The sequence below is a fragment of the Haplochromis burtoni genome, unplaced genomic scaffold (genome assembly GCF_018398535.1).
Source record: "Haplochromis burtoni strain Fernald_Lab_line unplaced genomic scaffold, NCSU_Asbu1 Contig_18, whole genome shotgun sequence".
Classification (NCBI taxonomy): Eukaryota; Metazoa; Chordata; class Actinopteri; order Cichliformes; family Cichlidae; genus Haplochromis; species Haplochromis burtoni.
This window is the reverse complement of record NW_024582379.1, coordinates 2414447-2439143: the sequence shown is the minus strand read 5'-3', so window position 1 is coordinate 2439143 and position 24697 is coordinate 2414447. Positions and strand designations below refer to the sequence as shown.

The following is a 24697-nucleotide window of genomic DNA, read 5'->3' as shown; positions in this document are numbered from 1 at the left end:
CAAAACATTATTTTTGCTGGCCTCATGAGTTGTACTGTGTGCCTGCCACTAAAATGCCATCAGGCAAAACAGGGCATTTGTTAAAGCTTTTATTCTCATTGTATTTTTTATGGCAGTTTGGCAAAAAATGCAGTAAGCACGCTGTATATATTTATACATTTTTACATTGTTTATGCATTCAGATAATGCAGATCTGTCAGATTTTATTGCATATCACAAATGAGCTCAAGTGAGAGTGTTGGGACTAATTAGAAAACTGCGAGCGATCCATCAAGAATTGTGGTGCTGATCACCTCTTTATTAGTCTCTACCTCATATATCTGTCTGCAGCGTTTGCTATTTTTCATGACAATGGCTCAGTTGAGTTTTCTGTCAAGCTGCAGTATATTGTGCTGATGGTTGATCTGACTCACTTAGAATCCTTAGTTTGCTAAATTCCAATGCAGTAGAAAACTTGACAGCATACTACACAGAATCTGCATAATGTTCAGATTTTGACATTGTCATGTGCTAATAGTTTTTGATCAGGATTGGATGTCTGCAAGTTGAAATGATCAGCAGGAGGCTTTCATTACATGCTGGAGACATGAGCTGATTAAATATTTAACAACGGCTTTAACTTGGTTCAGTTCCCAGTCGCAGTACCTCCAGCTTGGTTGTGTGTTCACGCAAACATAATTGGTCATGTTTGCAGGTGGGAGGCTGTTGAAGTCGAGGTGAAAAGAAGCAGCTGGTGGCACATGTCTCAGAGGTAGCACATGCCCGTCTGCATCTCTCCTCAGGCAAACGGCATTAACAGAGACGAGGACTGCAGCACAGAGGATTTTGTACATTCCAAATTGGGCTAGGGGAAAAACACAAACAAAAAAATCAAAACATCATTCTCAAAATAGCAGAAAAAAACAGCTTTCATTTACAATATCGCCACCCTGTTTTCCTCGCTTACACCTGTCTGTGGTTTTGTTTATAGGGCAATAGCACCTTCAAATTGTCCGTGGTGGGGACGATCTGAGGCTAAGTGTAGTTGCTGCACACAGAGCCCCCTTTATGACCATTTAATGAAAAATCACCTGGGGACATCTTAGCTGTAACAGTTAGCCACATGCTGTGCTTCAGCCAAGGCTGTATCCCTGGTAACGGTCCCCCACTGGGATGGATATTAAAAGAGTCTAATCAGAAAGCAATCACAAACATGAGAAGGCAAAAAAGCAGGAAAAAAGAATAAAGGCAAAAAGTGTGTCTTTATTATCTCTTTTATGTGTGGGAGTTTATGTCTTCTGTACTTTGACTTAAAAGCTTCAATTAGTATTAAAGGTCAACATTTTGCTGGAGAATTTATTCACATTTCATGGCTTTTGAAATCAGAAATATAAAAGATACACCATGTCAGTTGAAATGATAGAAGCTGCTTTTGTGCAGTGCGTTAAACACACATCCAGGAGACCTGTTATCTAACTTGTCTTTGCTATTACTGTGTGACTTTTATTTTTCTGATCATTTGTTTTAAAGAGGTTTTTTTGTTTACTGGCGAGTTCCACATTATTTGGGAGGAGTCTATTATTAAGTTTCCTCTCAGTGAATTTCAAATTAGTTTTCTAAAGATTTAATGACTAAACAGTTCCTAAATAGCCACTCACTTGCCACTTTGTTAGGTCATCTGTGTAACTGCTTGGCTGAGACAACGTGCTGATGTTCAAAGTGAATATCAGAATGAGGAAGAAAAATTCATTTAAGTGAGTTTGAACAGGGCATTGTTGTTGGTGTCAGAAGACTTGGTCTGAGTATTTCAGAAACTGTTGATCTGCTGGGATTTTCCCAGACAACCATGTGTAGGGTTTACTTTTACACCCTAGACATGTCCATCACTTTATCACCACTGTGTACCTATTTGTGATGGCTACTTCCATGTCCCAAAGCTCAAATCATCTCAAACTGGTTTCTTGAACATGACAATGAGTTAACTGTGCTCAAATGGCCTCACCAGTCACCAGATTTTGATCCAACAGAGATTGGGTTGTGGTGGTACAGGAAATTCGCATCATGGATGTGCAGCTGACAAATCTGCAGCGACTGTGTGATGTTGCCATGTCAATATGAAGCACAGAGGATTGTTTCCAGCATCTTAGTGAATCTATGTCAGAAAAAAAATAGTTTTCAAGAGAGAAGTGGATTCAACCTGGGACTAGCAAGGTGTACCTAACGAAGTGGCTGATAAGTGTATACTGTGTAACAAGTACTGCATAATTTAATAGGAAGATTTTGAGGAGTCTTATCTGGTGGTGGATTTCTTAAATTTCTGACAATTTAAATCAAACACAACATGACTTGTTCAAATACTTGAAGCTATGTCAGATCTGCACTTTACCCACAGGTCTGGATCTGATAGGGGCTGATTACCTGTCTGGGGAGAAGAAAGACTCACACCTTGTTGGGAAATGGCAGATATGAAAGGAGAGATGATTATGAGTATAGAGCACAGCTTAAATGAGTGTTTGCTTTTCTCTCCCACTTTAATCCAGAGCGTTTTCCAGTATCATTTCCCTTGATCCCCAAACCTTCTTTCTTCACTTCTGGACTGGTCTCCCTACATCTCCCCCCCCCTTTCATCACTGTTTTCTTTCACCTCATATACCTCTTTTCACATTCTCTCCTCCTCCTGTCCAACCCTTCCTGACACTGGCCTTTCTCCCTCAAAGGTCATGGGATACCCTCAGGCAGTGCTGGCAGAGAATAAGTGTAGAATTTAATTTGGACCTATGTTTCAACCCGAGGCAGTGGAATTCCTCCCTTTTCTATAAGTCAGTGAAGTATTGCCTTGTCCCTTGAAGTGACAGGAGAGAAATTTGACTTGGCATTTTGTCTGTCAAGTTCTTCAACTACATCTCTGCTTTACATCATCTCTGTTAGCAGTGATAAGATTAATAAAGTTTCTAGTGGATTTTCACTCTTTTTTATTTAGTGAGAGTGAGGAATTGTCAGTGGTAAGGGTATTGGTTTATCGTAAGGTGATAGCTATTCCTTTAATAAGGGGTACATTGCAACCTGTGATGTCATTGAATTGTGGACAGTGGGTTAAACTTATTGGTTAATTCAATGAGATACACAATGCAATGACTGTGAGTAAATAGAGTATTATTTGATATAAAAAAAAATCCATGAGGTAAAAGTGAAAAGTTCAGCCAACACCTTAGATTAACCACCGTTACACCACTAAAGCAGAAACTCACCGAAGAAGCAGAGCCTCATTATTCTGTATTTTCAGCAAGTGAAAGGTTGCAACTTTCTCCGCTTTAGTTTATTTCCAGCATTAACAACAGTCCTGCAATCTTTCATTTATCTCATTACTATATTCTCAATTAGTATAAATATTCAATTTTGCCAGTACTATCCTAAAGTAGGTAGAATTAAAAATAAATAAAAATAACACATTTGACTCATGTTGTTCAGACACCTTAAACCAACAGGCTTGAGCAGTGATGAAGATTAGAAAGTCATACTCAAGAAACTGAAACAGTACTGTCTGAGGAGGAAGCCAGGAAATATGCAGCTTTCCAAAGTGTTTCCATGGGAGTGACAGAGGTTGTTATTATCATTTCCTCCAAGACACTCACTGTGGGTCAAATTAAAAAGACAAACAAAACAAAACTAACAAAGGTTTGGACATCAAAGTTTATAGGACTACGAGACTAAGCAAGAGAAGAAAACAGGTTGAGATCAGTGAGCAGCTGATCTGTCAGTCTGAGATGAGAAACTCACTGCAGTGAAAAAAATCAGTATTCTTCAGCATCAGCGGTGCCGTTAAATGCCAAGAAATGAGACTGTGTGTGATGACATCCAACAATAACAGAAGTCATTCTTAATGAAAGACGACATAACTTAAGGTAAAATAAAATGAGATTAAGAATAATTAGAAAAATTTGTAAATTAAAAGATGAAATCCTATACCCTCACATTTAGCATTTTGTTTTCTTTACATACAATTTAATCTTTTATTTAATTATTTAATTGTAATTGTGAATATTTTTTAACTTAAAGCGTTTTGGAAAACTCCAAATAATGACCATAAATAATGACCGTAGAGTACAAACAAATCCAGGTATGAAAATATTGATGAATCACTGATTTGTGCGAAATGTCTGTATGCATGATTTACGCACAGATTTGTGTGAGAAATTTGCCCTCTCTTATGTTTATAGCACAACAGAAAATAAGAGGTTTTTCCTCATTTAATGTATGATCTGTAACTACTCTAAATACTGACTGTATGCTATTGTTGTTAATGAACAGGTGTGAATTATGGCAGATATACACAAGTTAATACAAAAACTATTTCAAAAACATAAGAAAAAGGGAACGCTCCATGGAAACTCAATAAATGTAATGTGATTAAAATCTGTTCATCTGTGCAGTTTGGGGGCATTTGTGACTTACGATATGACAACATGTAAAAGTGGTCCAAGTTGAGATCTTCAGATGTTTTGCCTCATTTAAAAATAGTCCTCAAGATGTATGTATTTTAGTGCGATGAAAGAAAAACATCTAACTCGGACATTTGACAAACTGGAAAAGGGTGGAATGCCCACTATGGGTCAGGGACGAGTTTAAGTATCTCAGGGTCTTGTTTACGAGTGAGGATAGAGGGAAGTGGGAGATCAATAGATGGTTGATTGTAGTGGTTTGGTGTGTTGAAAAGACAGCTGAGTAAAAGCGAAGAGTTCGATATACCGGTTGATCTACGCCCCTTCCCTCAGCTATGGTCATATCGACATCTACTATTATATGAAAATAGTTTAATTGTAACATTAAGATGAAAAGACAGCATAAACATAGCATAGCTTTGGTATCCTCACTGGCCTCCCCTACCTTCTAGAACATAGGTGTCAAACTCTGGCCCGCGGGCCACATTTGGCCCGCAGCCTAATTACATTTGGCCCGCGAAGCCATACCAAATTACTATTAGAGCTGGCCTACTGGTATTATGCAGCTAATTTATATATATATTGTTTAGTATTAAGCTTTGCTTGTTCCATATTCAGTTTTTCAGCTAAACGTGTTTGAGTCCATAAGAAAAGATTCATTTTTATATCTGGAGGAATAAATATATTTCAATAAATATTAACGTTAGCCCGCGACTTTGTTCCAGTTTTGAATTTTGGCCCACTGTGTATTTGAGTTTGACACCCGTGTTCTAGAAGCTCAAAATTCAGTGAGCACAATAAGTTATTAACTAGAGCAGGTTTTGTATACCTTGAACAGGTCACCAGTCTAACACAAGGCTAACACAGGAAACTCTCATATAAATGTGAGCTCTGACACAGGTACATCACCAATATCTTAAACAAAAATATCTTTGGACTATGGGAGGAACCCTACAGTCCTGGTATCAGAGTGAACACATGCAGGGCCCCAGCTGGCCAGTGACACCCCCCCCCCACCGTGCCCCCATTTAAATATTCAACAATATGAAGAGTTTTGTTGCAGTTTTCTTTGCCTCATGGAAGAAACTGTAACCAAGCAATAATGTCTCTGTCAGTCAAACACACTTCACTTTATCTGTACTAATATCTTTTACTGACAATGAAGAAGACTTCATAATTCTCTCTCAGAGAAACTGAATCAGTGAGAGATGATATTAAACATGTTTTTTATTACATGTACCGCTGACATTGATTGGAAGCAAGATTCATAATATATCAATGGTGCCAAAATAATAATGAAAACAAATAGAAAAAAGGGAGCACTTCTCAGCTGGAGACATTTCCATCCTCCGCTTGGCAGCTCCTTCTGTTGCTTGTTAAGATAATACACAGGCTGTGTGCATTTTACACTTACTCATATATTATAATTTTGCTTTTGTTCCTGTGAATGATGGGTAATAAGGGCCATGTACTGAAATGAAGTTAATTCACTCATAAAACATAGTTAACGCTAAATGCTAAAATATGTAACTGTGCTAGGTGTTACTGTACCTACAGTGTGTGAGGCAGCTCCAGAGTGTCCTGCCAGTATTGATGCACACCAAGTCAAAATATATTGTCAAGGGGAGGTATGTGGATTCTAAATTGCTGTGCTTCCCTCCTATCCCGTTTGTTGGCCATATACAGCATAAAATTCTTATTCAGTCGATGCTGTGTGTAGTGACACAGAGAGACATCATTGACAAGGGCTGACACAGTGAAGAAAAACCTCATTAATGTGGATGACAAGTGCAAAAAACAATATACTGCTCTCAGAAAAAGATACCACACATAATGGATTTGAGAGAGACAGAAAAATTAAAGGAGAGATGAAACTAAATGGAAGAAACAGTAGGAGGGATTGAAGGAGAGACAAAGAGAACGCGAAAGAGAGCCTCTGTGTATATTGTGTAATTATCTATCCTATTAGCTCTGGTTGAGATAATTAGAGTGTTTGCTAAACATACATTTATCCAGCTGAAGAGCATCAACGCTTGCTCTGCGCTGCAGAATGAACCGAAATGTGGAAACCCATGTGGCGAAATTACACAGAGAATGAAGGGGGTGAGATTAAGGAACTGGGTAGAAAGTTGGTGGTGGGGTTTGATGGAAGAGGGAAAAAAGAGTTCAAATGAAGGGAGAAAGATGGGAGGACAAGTGGTGAAAAATTAAAGATGATAAATAAAAGCAGCGGGACTCAGTCAGAGAGTGTGACAGTTGCATATGCCATGGGCGAGATATGGTTGAGTTGCAAAATATGCAGTGGGCCAGGGTTTGTCACTTATTGACTTTTTGTCTCTGTGTTTCATTGCATTTTTATGATATATCCATGGACAGCTAATGGCATGTCATGGTGCAGCCTCTATTTATGGGAGACAAGGGAGTCGGGTGATGAAAGAAAGGAACAAAAACAGGAAAATAGACTTATAGATTTGATATGGATTTTACTGTCAGCTGTCTGGGTAATGATGATGATGGGAATCCCTGTGAGAATTTAAGCAAGCTCACACACACTGACACACAGTGCTGTTACTGTGAACGCGACTCATTTGAAATGCACCCATAAACACATAAATACATACATATTACTCCGATATCACCTGGAATGTAGAAACATGTCTAGATAGGTCCATTTGCAAACAATTTGTAGTGGTTCACACACAGGAGATCAACACACACACACACGCACAATTAAGTGATTGAATGAGCGCTTAGTGACACTTCTACCCTGAGGCATCAGACAGTAACACTCCCATCATGCTTTGAATATCTTGAGAACATTTCATAAATGTGATAGATAGAAAAGTAAAAAGTGAAGAGGAAACCGGGGGTGGAACGACTCCTGCTGCTGCATTTTGTAGCGGTATTGACTGTTTTTTTTTTCAGGTGAGAGATTTGACTCCCTTTTTCTATCTTTTTGTGTTTTCTATACTTGCTCACTCTCCTCTGTTTGCTTGCAGCAATAAACAAAATAAGAAAGGAAATGACCTACGGCTATGTGCTGTTGTGCGAGCTGATTTACCCTCCTCCTTGTGATGTGTGATACCACTTATTTCCTTTCAGATCCGACACAAAGTCAAACCCCGGCTGGCATATATTGAATACCAGTCCTCATTGATACTAATACTTGATGCATACAAAAACTTTCTGTGCTCAGTGAAGTGTATCCTGTTTGTTTCCCAGGTATCATGTGATTGTTGCTGCTCTGTTTGGATCCACTGGCTGAAATTGATCACTATATGCGAACTCTGCATGCAAATGCTTATTTAGCCACAGCTATGAATGCAGCCTCTGGAAATGTACTGGCTACTGTTAAAGAAACAGGAATCAACAGGTTGCTTGCTCAAACTTTATAGGAATAAATGTTACTTTATAGAAATACATTCTATTAAGATTGAAGTACAAATGTGGGCGGCACAGTGGTCAGCGCTGAATATCTCACAGCAAAAAACTTTGGCACTCAAATCCAAATGTAGTTTGCTTGTTCTCCCTGTGGCTATGTTTTTTCTGTCCAGGTAATTTTCCTCTAACAGTCTACAGACATGGATGCATGTTGTGTTTTAAATTCGTTGTAGGTGTGAGTGTAATAGACTGGCAAGCTGTCCAGGGTGTACGCCACCTCTCACCTGTGACTCTGAATTTGATAGGTGCTTAAGAAAATATATGGATAGAAACTGTCTGTATAATACATAATGAATACTCGTCAGCTATATGTCTATATTTGGTTAAGGTTTGCAATATAATAAGACTTTCAAAATGAATGTACAGGTTAAAGTATATTGTCCCGTATTTAATACTGCTAGTAAAATAGCCTTTTTTCAGCATCACCTCCCTTGAAAATTTTAAAACAATTCATACGATCCTAGGGAGAGAAATCTAATCATACCTCAAACATTGATGGTGAATCATTATAAAGATATATATACACTATTTAGGATAACATTTAAACAAGATACAGTGGGATTCCCATATTTAAAAGTAAAAAGCAATAAAGTGCAACAAAGTGATAACTTGAAATTCCACAAGTGACAGTTTTCATTGGGGTGGGGCAAACACTGATTTGTTAGTGGATCCACAAGTTTTAAGGCTTATTAGGAGCCACAACAAGGTAGCCACATATAATACAACAAGTAGGTATTTTATAGCACTTAAGAGTTATCATGTCAGAAACTGTTTGAACTGTCAGATTGAGTGTTGCCTAGAAATTTATTCAGAAAAAAATAAATGTGTTTTTTTGCCTGTTTGACCAAAACAGTACTGACACTTCACTGACTTGAGCCAGATGTTGGATGAAGATGAGTGGGACTATATGTACTCATGCAGGTCTGATGTTGTGACATGTTTTGAGTGTATGTCTGTATGCGTGTGTGTGTGTGTGTGTGTGTGTGTGTGTGTGAGACAGAGAGGGAGAGGAGAAGGTAAAGCTGCTTTATAAATGCATATAATGACAAAAGCTAAAGGTTCTGCTGGTGTCTTTTAGAGGTTGGGATTTCCATGACCTCTTACAATATTAATTAACTGTAGTAAACAACAAAACTTTCACTGCTCTTTGTGGTGAGATTGCTATTAAAGGCAGTGCCTGGGCTTCATTAAAACCAGATTAGATTATTCAGACCATGAATATACACCAAAAATTACACAGCATTTTGGAGAGTCTCCCAAGTGAGTATAATGTCCAAAAACAACATATGTTTACGTTCCTGTGGTAAAATCCTTTAGCACAGGAACGACTTTAGCAGACTTTAGCACCACTTTAACCACAGTTTTTTGTCCTGAGGTCTTGTTTTATCCAGGTAATTTTAGTGTTAAGGGTTTTTCCCTTCTCACTGGAGTAAATCGCCCTGGTAACTTATGCTGTAATCCTAACCTGCTCCGGGACAATTTATGTTCCAGATTAGAGATCAGCAGGCAGGAAACCATTGCCTACGGACCAATTGATTTTCCATAAAATAGTGTCACTAACCCACTTCCTGGAACACCCATCGGACTTCTGTGCACAGACAGTTGGTGGATCTAAAGTTTTTCATTAGCATCTAGTCTTCATAATTCCCTGATGAGGATCAGTAAGACATACAGCTTCTTAGATGGAACTTTATTCATTGGTTTTCTTTTTTATCTATTGACATCAAACAATTTATAACAGTTTTATTTTTCTATAACATAGCATTAATATGTGATCCTAAAACAGGACATCTGCACTGTTGCAGATGACATTTGTCCAGAGAGTGAGCCTATTTTTGAATTCTATTTTTATATTTAATCCTTACCTTCAAAGCCTTAAACAGGAGCTGAGTCTACAGCTGAGAGAATCAAAAACAAAACGGAGGGAATTACATTCTGAATTTTGGTTTAAAATTGCTGGAAGTGCCTGTTTTCCAACAGTTATTTCATTTACAGCTAGTGTAGGCACAATATATAGTCTCTGCTGGGGGAATACGTATTATATGTGCAGCTTGTTAAGTCATATCTCACTAAAGCCACTGAATAGAGTGCAAACTGTGAAGAAAGCCTGACTGTGTTGAACTTTACTTTGTGCTAGAAATGCTGATTTCTTTTGACCGTTATCACCACTGGTTGTGACAATAACCAAAATTACTGCCTTTAATTAATGCCTTAAACTAAACTATGTTGTCTTAAGTTGGATCAAGGAACTTTGCTACCTTACCTAACCCTAACAAACTTTAACAGTAGCAGTGATATGATATGAAAGGTTGGCAGTTTGGGGAGCTATTATAGATAATGTCATGCTGCTGTTGGAGGTGTCAGATTAGGGAACATTTCTTTGTGTTGCTTGAGAGGGCAAAGGATGCGCTCTCATTTAAATCAGTCACATTTTGTCTGTTGCATCACAGCATCCTGTACCTCATGTGCCAAAAGCTCGTAGTGTCCAAAATAAAGAGTGATTATCTTCAGGAGAACATACATATTCTCAGTTAGGCTCCTGTCAGTCCTCACATAAAAGATTAATATTCAGAGCCTATTGACAGATACTTTGACTGATAAAGGTGCCATAGAAGATGCGATAAAGAAAATTGTATTTAGCTGTGGTTAAAATGCAGCTTTTGCTGAACGTCCTCGCCCTCAATGAGAATAAAAATGAAATCCTGGTTTTTAATCTCGCTTGATGCCAGAAAGCTCAGTTTACAAATATCACTTCATTCTGTAACCTTCATATAAAGAATCATGTATCATGTCAATTTCTGTATAATTGTTAATCTTTTTCCACCCTGAAATTAAAGTTGCAGATTAAACCTGTCATCAAATAGCTTATTTCAATTAAGACTTTTAGGTAAAGTCAAACCTTTGCTTTCTTTTAAAAACAATGAGAGGGTGATTATCACATCCAGACTGATATTCTTTATTTAGAGTAGGCAAGGTGCTGTTATCACAAATGCAGTTAGGACAAAATGCTGCTGCTAGATTCCTGGCTGGTAAATGGAAACATGAACATATTTAACCACCTGTGGAGTTTAGGATTCATTTTTAAAACTCTTTCTTCACTTATAAATTCTTACATGGGCTTGTCCCAAAATATCAGTCACAGAAATTACAGTTTTATACCCCTTGTTATATTCTTATTTCAGCTGACTGATAGCTCTGATAGTTCTAAGCACTAGATTGGCTTCTAGAGAGAATTGATTGAAGCTCTCAGGCTCATAGTTTTAATGTTTTAATTATGCTTGTAATTATGTTCTCTTACTTTTTTGGTTTTCTCCATTGTTTTATTGATTGTTGTGCAGCACAGGTCTACATGTCTGCTGTGCCAAAATGCTCTATATAAATAAACTTGACAACATTATAGTTCCAAGCTTCACTGAAACATGTTATTGTAAAATGTCAATATTGGTTAAGAGTAAACAACGGGTACTTGTTGAAGGGTACTTCTTTTAATAGCTACTTGCTTAATGCAAAAATGTCTTTTTCTGATCCCACCTGTCCTCTAATTAAGGCGTGGTAAGCTTAATTTCCCTTGAGTGAGACGGCTACATATTCATTGATTCATAACTGATGAAAATGTAGATGTTTAGTAACACTATAGCACATTGTTGCAAATCTTTTTCAGTGTACAAAGACAGCGTATTGTGGGTTGTAGAGGGGGTGGGGAGACGTAAAAGATTAGAGATAATGGAGACCACAGAGACAGTAAAAGGAATGTGTCAGAGGCACAGGAATAAATGTGGGAAATGCGGCTGGATGCACGAGCAACAGAGGAAAGACAAAGAAATGAGAGAGAAACACAAGTACGTCTTAAAATGTGTGATAGGGCACAGATGGGGAACTTGTCTGTGTTGCACTTTCAGATTTGATGATGTGTGGATGCTATCTAAGTTATTGCTTGAAGAAAAAAGATCACATACGCTTGGTGGAATTCTTTTTCTGGCGTTTCCCCCCTACTCTTCCCCTCTTGCTGTGAAGTCCTGGTTATTGTTACCTCCCTGCTGTCTCGCTGTTATAAAACAAGTCAACTGAAAAACAGCCCCTCCTCAGTCTGTGACTCGGAATAAAAGACGTTTTACGAAAGAAGGTGGATAAACACAACATGACTTCTGGCAAATTCATAAAAGTACAACAAGCGTTTGCAGAGGCCACACCCATGATGTGCATTGCTGGTATGGTGTTTGGGCTGTTGTCATTAAATACTCATATCTGTATCATGTACAGACAAAAAAAATCATTTGTTTTACATTTTCTTAATTAATTAGCAGATATTTTCCATTGATTTCACATCTTTACACTGTATTATAAGACATATAACAAACAGATTGTATTTTGATCAGAATCATCAATGTAAACAACCTTTCTTACACTAAAATGCTACTTAAGAGGAAACTGTTTATTTTGCCAATTAAATAAGGCAAAAAATAAGGTTGTCTGTCATCTGCTTGATTTGTTAAAGTTTACCCATTACTGTAACATGCTCTATGCCAAAATATCGAAGCATCATTTAGAAGCATATTCAGAAACTTAATTAAAAGTTTCTCTGGTCAGCTTGCTTTTCTAGGATTAAATTAAATGTTTGGTGCCAAGCACTGAAACAACATTTCAGTTTAACATCCACCAGTCTGCCGTCTGCTTTCTGGTGAGGAAAGTCTTTAATAAAGTAGGTAATGATTCCTTTCACGTGTCCACTGTTTCTTTCAAATCAGTTGCTTAGAGTGAGTCAAATAAGAAATATTGTCAGCTAGCAGCATTAATACAAAGCCAGATGTAAAATGCTGCGATTTTGATAAATGAAGCCTTTCAGATGCATCTTTTCTTTCTAGCGTCAGGACGATGCTCTGTCAAATCTTATTTGTATCGACCTGCTTTTGAAAGTAGCGAGAGATTGGGTCCCATTTGTATTTATTTATTTGAGAATAATGGAATCGTCAGCAGATACCTGCAGACCTGTGACACTGCCCAGAATAGAGATCAGTATTTAAACAAATTAAAAACTTATTTTCCACGTATAGATTGGATTAGGAGAAGTGAGATGTAGCAGGCCTGGTTCTTTAATTTGATCTTGTCTTTGTCTATTAAGAGGACTGCATTTCACTTATGCCGCCAGTTTTCTCAGCTTCAGTTGTTTGTTCTAATCTTTACAGATTTCTTTTTGCTTGTATACCATTTATCTTTTGGTTTGACCATCTCTAGATATTTTTCTCCCCTCGCATTACCTTTTTTTCTCTGACGGTTAATCGGTTTCTCGATGTTTCTCTCTCTTTGTCTCACTCTTCGAGTTGATGAAGGAGACGCATGTGTTAAGCAGCTGTGTCCACTCTGTGTATGTGCATGCCTATGTACATGTGTATTTCTCTGTCCAAAGTATGGGCACCAGCTGTGGCCAGCAGCTGTGTGTTTAGTGCCTTTTTTTGAGTGCGTGTGTGTGTGCTGCCATATGCAGGTGTGGGCATGTATCCGTTTTATGCAGCAGCTGTGTGTTTTGTGTGTATTTGGCTATGGACAGCTGTTTAGTAGGAGGTGATGATTTTAGGAGCCAAGTGCACTGTCATCTAGGCAGGCGGCCAGGGGACAGCAGGAAAAGTAAAGCCCAGTAAGGTGTAAGGCCTGGCGTGGGTGTTATACTCAATTGGGCACTTCTGGAACACTGCTGGATCTATCATAGATCATCAAGGCCCCAGCTGTGGGTGTCAGACTTTATACAGGATTATTAACCTGCCCCACTCTATAGATTGGTCTGTGATTGCTGCATAAATCAGTCAGAAGGAGTCACTTAAAGGGAACTTATTATGCTCACATTTTGAGCTTCAGATTTGTATTCTTGGATACCACTAGAAGAACTTTGTTGGGTTTTACTCAGCCTTGGTGCAGAGCGTCAGTTCATCCTTTGTCTGAAACAAGTTACATCCATTAATTTGCTTCAGCCCTGGGTGGTTGGTAGATTCAAACCCAGGACTTTTAAGCTCTGAGGCAACAATACAGTTCTAACCACTGTACCACCGTTCTGCCCCTGATGTTACTGAAGCCAATTCCTCCCTCCATTCATAAAAGCATTCTTTTTAATCAATGAGGTGACTATATTTCTTCCAAATGACATTATAAAACACTGTCGGAAGCTGTCTGAAGCCTGAGCTTTGGCCTACAAGGATTACAGGCAATATTCAATATGAGCATCCCTGATTATAACAGTAAATGTGACTGAAAAAAAGAAAAGCGTGTTAGGTCTCGGTTCACTGTGGTTCATCAAGACAGAAATGTAAAATTTCCATACAATTGTTCCTCAGAATCCAACCAGCTATGGATGTGTACATTTAAGTTTGTTAAAGCAGGAAGTTGAGCACTTTTGCAAAAGAATGAGTGATGGAGACCGAGCTAGCAAAAATCAGCACAAAAAGAAACTCAAGAAAGAGAAAGGCAAGGCAATAAGGTAATAGTAAATATGCAAGGAAAGACAAGGATAAAAATAAATTAAGGAGAAAGCAAGATTACAAGACTACAAAACACAGCAGAAAACTGTAGCTGTCAGCAAATTGTTAGAATAACTGCTGCCCATAAAGTGTGAGTAGGAAGCAAATGGGACCCATATGGTTTCCTTCTGTCACTGCATCTATATTGAAGACCTGTCTAAAACCTCATTAAGGCCTTACGACACCAACCATACCTCCACTACTAAAATCAGACAGATGGTTATCAGGCTCTGTGATGAGACACCAGCTGTGCCTATGACACACTGATAGACAGTGCTTTCTGGGTGTTCTCCTTTCATTTAAATGTCATCACTCCATTTTGTTACACAAAGCAAAACAACACACACAAAAGAAAATAAAACAAATGCTGCTGATTAAACAAAAAAAATGGTGCAGTGCTTGTCATATAAAGAAATTCTATTATTGTGTCTATAGATTTACAATCCATTAATTTATTTTTCTTCTAATTCAACCAGTAACACCCTTTATATAGCAGCTGGGTGAACCACACAATCTCCCACTGTTTTTTCTTTGCTGAAGGAAAATTCTTTGCTAGAATTATTTAGTATTTAGGCCAACAGTACTCTTGTTGGGTGTTGATCACAGCCCCAGATGTCTAAGCACTTTTGAAAAGTAAGTAGAGTGTTGCATGGACTTAACTGTCTTAATTGCCTACACTTGAGAGCAAATTAAACAGAGAATTTAAGGATTCGAAAGTCTTTGCACTGGAAACAGGTAATATTATTCCGAAGACACATGCAGACTGTGTATGTATATATATATATATATACATACGTACATACATACACACACATCTATCTATCTATCCATCCATCCATCTATCCATCTATCTATACATATACATACACATACATACATATATGCAGGAGAGAGGTAGAAAGTCAAAATATATTATATCCAGCATGGAAGTACAGTCTGAAAGTCTGAAAATAGCATTCCACTCTGAAAAGAAGAGTGAAAGGTTTTATGAGTAATGAGATGATGAAGAATGGGATGTACGTACACACACACACACACACACACACACACACACACGGATGTGCACATGGACAGAGACACACATACACCTCATATGTTATGCCTGACCATTAGTCAAAGCTGTCACTGCGCGTACCGCCAGATCATTAATACAGCCACTGTCAAGTGTGCTTGAGTCATTAGTATGAGAGGAGATGGTGCGGAAGAAAGGCTATACTGTAAAAAGATAATATGAAACATCTCACTTTGTGTTTGGATTTAGCCATGGTGAAACTCTTCTAAAGCTGTGAATGAGGATGCGTGAGAATACTAAAGGATAGTATTCTGGCTGTTCTTGTAGAAATGATACTTTACGTATGTGCATGAAAAAGTAAAAAATAACCAACATTTATACATATACATGATGGCTGAAATTGTAAAAATTTTGAATAAAATAGTTAGAAATAACCATAATAAACATAAAATTTTGTACAAGGAAAAATTGTTCCCACAACTTCATTTTTCTTGATCAAGGTAACAGTTCTGAGAGGTGTGCTCCAAACATTTTTCATGAATAAACCGAATGCTCCACAGAGACCCTCACTATAATGTGAAATTGTGCAGCAGCCCTCTTGAGAAGAGATTTGTTTTCTTCAAATAGCACCAGCCACTTGACACAGCAATGTGAGGTCTAACAACTGATGTGGAGATGCACACATATTCAGTTTTTGTAGTTAATTTTTAATCCTTCAGTGAGAGCATGCATTAGAAAAATACCATTACTTAATTAATATCTTATTAATACTTATAGTTATATTCTGTTAATTTCTGATAGACTTGCATTATAAAAATACCAACATAAAAATATTTAATTTATGTTGTTCTGTACCATTGGCTGTCACAAACATGTATCTAGCATCTACTGTATTTATTCACTCAGTCACTTTCAGACAGACAAGGGCAATGTGACAGAATCATTAAGAAAAGTGTGTGTGTGTGTGTGTGTGTGTGTAGAAGGCAAGTATTGAGCTGTCTAAATGTCAAGGGTGTGTAATTAAAGTCAACCTGAGTGCTGTCAATAGTTGATGACTACTACTGGGAACATGGTTTGTTCCATATTCCGGTATAATTATAGACCATAGGGCTCCACAGATGTGCCTACAGGTGTCAGTTGTATTAAATCAACTATGACACCAACCAAACCAGGCAAACTACAGGAGACTGTGTCACTGTTTTCTTCACCTTCTTTCAATTTCAGTTTTACATTTACATAGAAATGATTTTTTTCTATGTGCATCTTCAAATTGAATGTTTCCATGTTTTGTGTACGGTTATATTGTTGTACACATGTTGTGCTTGCCACCTTGTCCCCCTGCTGTGTCTATAATGAAAAGCTAAATGGCCGCAGTTAAAAGTGATTAAAGATGGACGACTCACTAGGAGGAGAGGGAGAATGCAGCAGTTGGGAAATGACAGCGTGAGGTAAATGACAGCCTTCCTATGTTTAGGATAAGTGGATCGTGCCGCTATATTCAGCATTCAGCATCAATTATTCAGAGACCCACTGACAAATCCCCAGTAACTGAGGTTCCTCTGCAGCAGTCGAAGTGCGAGTTTCACCCGCGATTCACCCATTCTCCATTTCAGATTTAAAATTCTATCACTGGTATCACCAAGGGTACCTCTGTGAATTAGCTATGTATTAATATTTATTATAAACACTAAGGTTATAATAATCTGATATGTAGTCTATGTGCAAGAAATTACTTGTGACATGTTGGAGATGCAATCTGTTTCTGACATTGTTTTTTGTAGGAGTGTAGTATCTACAAACTTTCAGTGTATGTGCACATTTAGGTTGATTTGGTTGGTACAACAGATAGATTTCATGCAGTTTCATGTCCTGGTTAAAGACACTTATAGTCACAGTTTTGAAGATAGACGTGATCACATATGAGGCCCACATATGAGCACACATACATACATACAATGCTCTGTCATCATAGTTAACTATTACTAGTTGGCGTTGTTGTCAGCTGCCAGTTTAACATTAGTTTAACTCCTCTTGTTGGTGCTAGCAGTGCTCCCTTTAGTGAGCAGATTGCCTGGGGTGTGCTAATTTAACTAATTTAATTTCTCAGGGGTGCAGCTTGTTTTGCACAACAAAGTTCCTGAAAGGTATCCCGGAGCTAACGTTTGAGGAGAAAGTTCTTTAAAGCTGTGCAGTTCATAATACACTCAGAGGTGACAAGGGTAAAAAAAAAGAAACACCTGTCCCTGTTTTCAGATATCCGAGTTCACCTCGACATGGAGCCAACCCCTGTCTATTTGCATCACTGTGCACAGCTATGAATTATCTTTGGATCTGAACAATGCGGAAAATAGTGGCTTGCTTAATCCACCACCTGTGGAGCCGTCAATGTCAGTGTCTTATCTAGTCTTGTCTGGCAACCATAGTGTGGGTTGCCTTCGCAGCTCTTCTGTCTAACCTCTGCAAATTTTCTACAAATTTTCTAATTTTCTCCTTCTCAGCTGGACCAAATTTACTGGCTCAGGCAGGTACTGCCCCTGCCGCGAACTCTGTCACCATGAACTCCAAACATATCGGGGCATCTTAGCCTGCCTGGTTGATTGGGCTGCAGAAAGCAGTTGGCAATTTAGCTGCTGGTCATTCTGTCACACATTCAAACTCTGAGTTTCTCTCTAAACTTTTTTTTTTCCACAAAAAAGCGTGCAAACTCTGAATCAGCAGATCTCATTTTTCAGGCTCGAAATATTCTCAGTTTCCAGCTGTGCATGTCTGTCAGAGCACAGGGTGGCTTTGCTGAATTTCACTTTGTACGCCAACTCCATTTTCACACCGTTTTACAATTACGGGACATGATGGCATTTATGATTGCCATTGTGCCATTCAGGCTTTTAAAGATGATGTCTGTGTGCATCACGTCACTTCCGAAGTAGACTTGCGATAACCGTTAGGTACTTGAAGGGAGCCTGAGTTGCGTGCTACACTAGGGCCCCTCAACAGGGTGGGTGCCTTTACCCAAGGTGATGTTCTCAGATGCCTCCCTGGGGGGGAATATGTGCGGTCACACAGGTATCGCAGTTCAAACTGCACACTATCCGCCTAAAAAGCAGTAGCCATATTAAACATAACTGTAAATCTTATGCAGATATTTCATTCTTCACAAACATGTGTTGACAAATTTGACCAAAATGACAAACACTACAACTGAAGACACTGTGCATGTGTTTATCATTATTGGTGCATTTTTCTTTTAAGCAACTTGTTTTGTAAGTTCACAATATTGTTTGAGTTTGTTAAATTGTTCAGTTTTTTAAATTCTAGTTTGCATTTTGACATCAATTAACTAAAGTAGTTTTTCACTGCTTGTTTTATTTCTAGATAAAAACAATAGCCCTGACGAAGATGATTTGACACTGTTTGGATTACCTTGCATTTGCACGCCAATATTCATGCATACATGAGTGACACTATAATAAATGGGATCATGTGAGTGTGTTCTAATAACAGATGGCTGACCTTGCAGCTGTGAAATGTTAAAAGTGGAAACTGCACATTTGTGCATTTCATTTTGTTGCATAAATGTTAGTGTCAGTTTTTTCTAATATATCATTACTCTCCTATGCTCTGCTTTTCTCTTCTTGTAGGATTCCCCTGCACCCAGCAGATACAATGTGAGTCAGACATTTGAGAAGGTTAATGGCCACTCTTACTTAGAACCCCGAAGTGAAGACGCTAAGAAACGGCAAAGCTGCTTCCTGTCTGCTGCACCGAGAAATGATTTCTTCCTACACAGTAACTCCAGCGTGCCAGGTGTAGCACTCGATTTTTTGTTTGGTCTGTCAATCAAAATAATGCATTTCCCTGCCCCATACCATAACCCTTACTCGGTCCTTCCTTTCTTTTCAGAGCTAAATATTCACAAACTGTACTGTGCCTCCCTTTGCTATCATACAGTCCAATTAGTTTCATCTCTATGGGCCTCAAACCTAATATTTACCTGAGTTACACCCCCATTGAAAAATGTTGTTAGAAAATTGATAGATTCATGACTTACTTGGATAATTTATGACTAGCCCCCTTTCACCAAGGGACTCAACCCAGGAGAAACCTCAAACCGTTTAACCAAAATCCAATTTGCATATAAATAGATTTGAACTGTTTGCAGAATTGTTTCTGCTTAGAACGCAAACACGCACACACTTATACATCTCCACCCTGAAGCACTTATGTGGACACATGTATATGGACACTTAACGTGAACTTAGAGACGCACAATAAGCACACTGATATGCACATGCTTTTTTTCCCCCCCATAGTTGAATTTGCATTTATGAATAGGTCTATAATATATGGAACATTATATTATTTATCATGCTGGGTCTAACGTGATCATATTTCTGATAATGGTAGGACCGAGCGTTTAGCTATGCATTATTTCTGAGCAAAAATTAATGACTGTGGTGCTCATAATGATCTGTGACATTAGCAGTTGCTCAAGGTGTTTTTAACCATGTGTGTAGTCATAAGTTGATTGCATTTAGCCACTGGGGCTGAATAGCACCTACTGTTGTCTTACTTTAAAGCTGTTAGACCAATGATGAATTCTTTATATACAGTGGGGCAAAAAAGTATTTAGTCAGCCACCGATTGTGCAAGTTCCCCCACTTAAAATGATGACAGAGGTCAGTAATTTGCACCAGAGGTACACTTCAACTGTGAGAGACAGAATGTGAAAAAAAATCCATGAATCCACATGGTAGGATTTGTAAAGAATTTATTCGTAAATTAGGGTGGAAAATAAGTATTTGGTCACCTCAAACAAGGAAAATCTCTGGCTCTCACAGACCTGTAACGTCTTCTGTAAGAAGCTTTTCTGTCCCCCACTCGTTACCTGTATGAATGGCACCTGTTTGAACTCATCATCTGTATAAAAGACACCTGTCCACAGCCTCAAACAGTCAGACTCCAAACTCCGCCATGGCCAAGACCAAAGAGCTTTCGAAGGACACCAGGAAAAGTATTGTAGACCTGCACCAGACTGGGAAGAGTGAATCTACAATAGGCAAGCAGCTTGGTGTGAAAAAATCAACTGTGGGAGCAATCATCAGAAAATGGAAGACATACAAGACCACTGATAATCTCCCTCGATCTGGGGCTCCACGCAAGATCTCATCCCGTGGGGTCAAAATGATCATGAGAACGGTGAGCAAAGATCCCAGAACCACACGGGGGGACCTGGTGAATGACCTGCAGAGAGCTGGGACCAAAGTAACAAAGGTCACCATCAGTAACACACTACAACGGCAGGGAATCAAATCCCGCAGTGCCAGACGTGTTCCGCTGCTGAAGCCAGTGCATGTCCAGGCCCGTCTGAAGTTTGCCAGAGAGCACATGGATGATACAGCAGAGGATTGGGAGAATGTCATGTGGTCAGATGAAACCAAAGTAGAACTTTTTGGTATAAACTCAACTCGTCGTGTTTGGAGGAAGAAGAATACTGAGTTGCATCCCAAGAACACCATACCTACTGTGAAGCATGGGGGTGGAAACATCATGCTATGGGGCTGTTTTTCTGCCAAGGGGACAGGACGACTGATCCGTGTTAAGGACAGAATGAATGGGGCCATGTATCGTGAGATTTTGAGCCAAAACCTCCTTCCATCAGTGAGAACTTTGAAGATGAAACGAGGCTGGGTCTTCCAACATGACAATGATCCAAAACACACCGCCCGGGCAACAAAGGAGTGGCTCCGTAAGAAGCATTTGAAAGTCCTGGAGTGGCCTAGCCAGTCTCCAGACCTCAACCCCATAGAAAATCTGTGGCGGGAGTTGAAAGTCCGTGTTGCTCGGCGACAGCCCCAAAACATCACTGCTCTCGAGAAGATCTGCATGGAGGAATGGGCCAAAATACCAGCTACTGTGTGTGCAAACCTGGTAAAGACCTATAGTAAACGTTTGACCTCTGTTATTGCCAACAAAGGTTATGTTACAAAGTATTGAGTTGTATTTTTGTTATTGACCAAATACTTATTTTCCACCCTGATTTACGAATAAATTCTTTACAAATCCTACCATGTGGATTCATGGATTTTTTTTTCACATTCTGTCTCTCACAGTTGAAGTGTACCTCTGGTGCAAATTACTGAACTCTGTCATCATTTTAAGTGGGGGAACTTGCACAATCGGTGGCTGACTAAATACTTTTTTGCCCCACTGTATTTTATGTCCCCTCATCACAATTCTAAATGCAGTGAATATAATATCTTGCCCAGGGGTCCATTAAACCATTTAAAAATCAATTGTAAAAGTTCTTATCATAACTCCTTAAAAGTTGGGTGTTAGCATTATTCTTGTAACCTTAGCTTTGAAGTTTTATTGGATTGTGTCCATCCTCTGTCCATCCTCTGATTCACATCAGAGTCCAGTATTATGCAGGTATATCATTTTCCAGAGATTACAAAAAACAATTACAATTCTTATCTGCCACAGCTTTGCTGTAGACCTTTTATCCAGAGAGTCACATGGCAGTTTCTTCTTTTAGTTTTAATTGTGCTAAAACTTGTATAGAATTTGATAATCAACAGAAATATAGATTTGTACTAACAATTTAAGATTATGATGGGATTTTTTTGGCTCAGATCTTATGATTGCTTAGCCTGAAGGTGATAGTATGTGGCCAGGTTATTATAGTTAACTAAAACTAAATGAAAAACTAAAGGTGAAAAAAGATTTAGTTAACTAAAATTTAATTTAAATCTAGACTTTTAGAAAGAATTGAAATTAACTGAAATGATTTTTTGAACTTGGAACACTAATGAAAATAAAATAAACATATTGTATTTGTTAGTTTGGTAAAAATGTTATCCCGATTTGCCTTATGAGGCTTTCATAGAAATATTTCTTGAGACTTTAGATTTCCACAAGACTGTGAGTGAGCTGTTTTGAAAAGGTTCTGTGTTTTTATTGTAATACTTGTAGTGATTTTGCTAAATGTTGCCTCTGACACATGCCTGTCATACAATAATAATTAATAAAGATTAGAACTAAGACGAAAACTAATAGAAACTAGACTAAAAATAAACATTTTCAAACAATGAAAAGGAAACTAACTATAACTACAATCAAATTAAAACCAAAACGTAAAAAATAAATAAAAATAAAAACTAATCAGGAAATACAAAACTATACTAAGTCCGGTAAGGTAAAAAGAATGTTCTTTGTATGTTTACTGGCTTTTAAGTGTGTTTGTGTTCATCAGGCCCCGGCCAGTACAACCCAAGTGTAAAATCTGCTCCAAAGTTGGCACTGATGTCCTCCAGAGAAGATCGATTCAAAGTTCCCAAGAACATCAGCCCAGGACCTGACACTTATTGGGTAACAGTACAAAAAGATCTATTAATGTCAGCCTTGTAAAACATCCTCACTTTGTACCATACTCCCAGTGCGCTTGACTGAACTAAAGTGCATTTATGTCCACAATTTGATGCAGTTTGTACAGTTTTGCCTCTGTATACCCCCACAGTGGATTTACAATCAAACAATTATATGACTGACGTTCAAGGGTTTAACAAAGTTACATTACAGACATTTTATACACATTATACATTTTATGAATTCATGAAGGCATCTCTTGATGGTAGACTTTGACAGTGATACTCTTATCTCCTTAACAGTGTTCTTGACTTGTTCCGGGTGTTGTAAAGTTGTTTTTCTTAACCCCGGAAATAACTCTGTCTTAATACACTTTATTTGTGTGGTATTTTGGGTCTTTTGGTGTTGCTGAGCTGCTAGGTGCACTCCTTTTGTACCAGACTGGTAATTTAGCCACGACTAAAGATTTTGCTCTCTCTGATAAGTTTATTTTGGTTTTTCCGCCTAACAATGGCATCTCTCACTAGCATGTCTTTGAAATACAAATTCCACAGTTGAATCAATTTCAAATATTCTATCTGCTTCATTTGTCATGAAATCATAAGTTAACCAGGCTCACCTTCTGAAACATTACAGACCTAAGTTTAAGTGTGCAGATGCATGCTGAGTTTTTAGCATATATGGACACAGCGGTTGCTCTTTGTGTGTGTCGTGTACACCTGAGATGTAATACCCAGAATGTCTGACACTACTTGAGTTGTAATCCCTGCAGAATCTATCACATTTCTCCCAGTGACCTTGAGCTGTGCGGAAGAAATTGATTGCTTAATAGAAAAAAGAAAAACAAATCCAAACTTCAATATCTTTCCTGGGCTGATGTGCTTTTCTGCACAGGGCAGGTTTTCAGTTTGTGGGAGACTTTATTCTTAATTGACCTACCTGGTTGAATTAAACTGGGTAAAAATAGATGCCTTTTATTAAGTGTAATGTCGTTTAATGCAGCCACCACAGAGGACTGACAGAGACAAATGCACTTCATGACTGAAGCATAATGTAGCTGTAATGAAACTTAACCAGAGCATAATCTTTCTCTGCTTTGTTTTAGTGCATTTTAATAGAGATTACAGCTTTGGGTTTCCACTGATGGTGAATGTGTGTGAGTGAGAAGAAAGTGCTAATGTTGTTCACCAGTCCCCGCTGATTTTGAATGGCGAACATCAAAGACAAAACCCGAGGTTTGATTCAAATCTCACTACACAGTTCATCATCATGTTCATGTCCATGGGTGCGATGTTATCACAGAGCTCTTTTTTTTCCTCCGTCTGCCTGTGTCCCAGTCTGCCTGCTGCCTCTGTGTAGTTTTATCTCTCAGCTTTCTACTGTCTTCTCTTCTGTAGTCTACAGTCTGTGTCTCTTCTCTCCCTGCTTTACCTGTTTTCTAGTTTTACCTGTATCTGTAATATGAAGACTTTTTCTCCAGAAGCTTTGCCCTTCAAAAGCATAGGGAAATTTGCCTCAAAAGGTGTTTCGAGACACTGACACAGACACAATTTTAGTTCAATTAACACGATCAAATTTTAGCACATTAGTAAAATGTGATAAATGTATCAGCACAGTAGTGGTGAGATGTCTCAGATAATTAAAGCAACATTGCAGGCCTAATTGAATATGACCGGCACTGGTGAAATTATCCACCTGACTGATATTGCCAATCAGGCAGCAAAACACAAATTAAAAGTAACTGGTAAATGCACACTGTGTAATGTGCCAGAAGAGCAGAAACGGCAATAGCAAGGGGAAGACTTGTTCCAAGTAAACAATGGATAACAAAGCGAGTGTAAACTTCAAAAGAATATACTTTGCACATGCTTGATGAAAAACGACGATCATTCCATGTTTGTCAGACCTCAGGGTAGTCACAGTGCATTTGATAAACAATACTTATTGTAGTCATA

At 38.4% G+C, this 24697-nt stretch overlaps 1 protein-coding gene across 2 annotated transcripts in view; it reads left to right on the top strand.

The window, feature by feature from the left end:
* stpg2 (sperm-tail PG-rich repeat containing 2) overlaps positions 1–24697 on the top strand; it is a 59513-nt gene that overhangs the window by 26117 nt on the left and 8699 nt on the right. For both annotated transcript variants that reach the window (XM_014331478.2, XM_014331485.2), the window contains exons 11-12: positions 19016–19181; positions 22630–22745. In XM_014331478.2, the coding sequence (XP_014186964.1) occupies positions 19016–19181; positions 22630–22745 (282 nt within the window). The remainder of the gene's footprint in view (positions 1–19015; positions 19182–22629; positions 22746–24697) is intronic.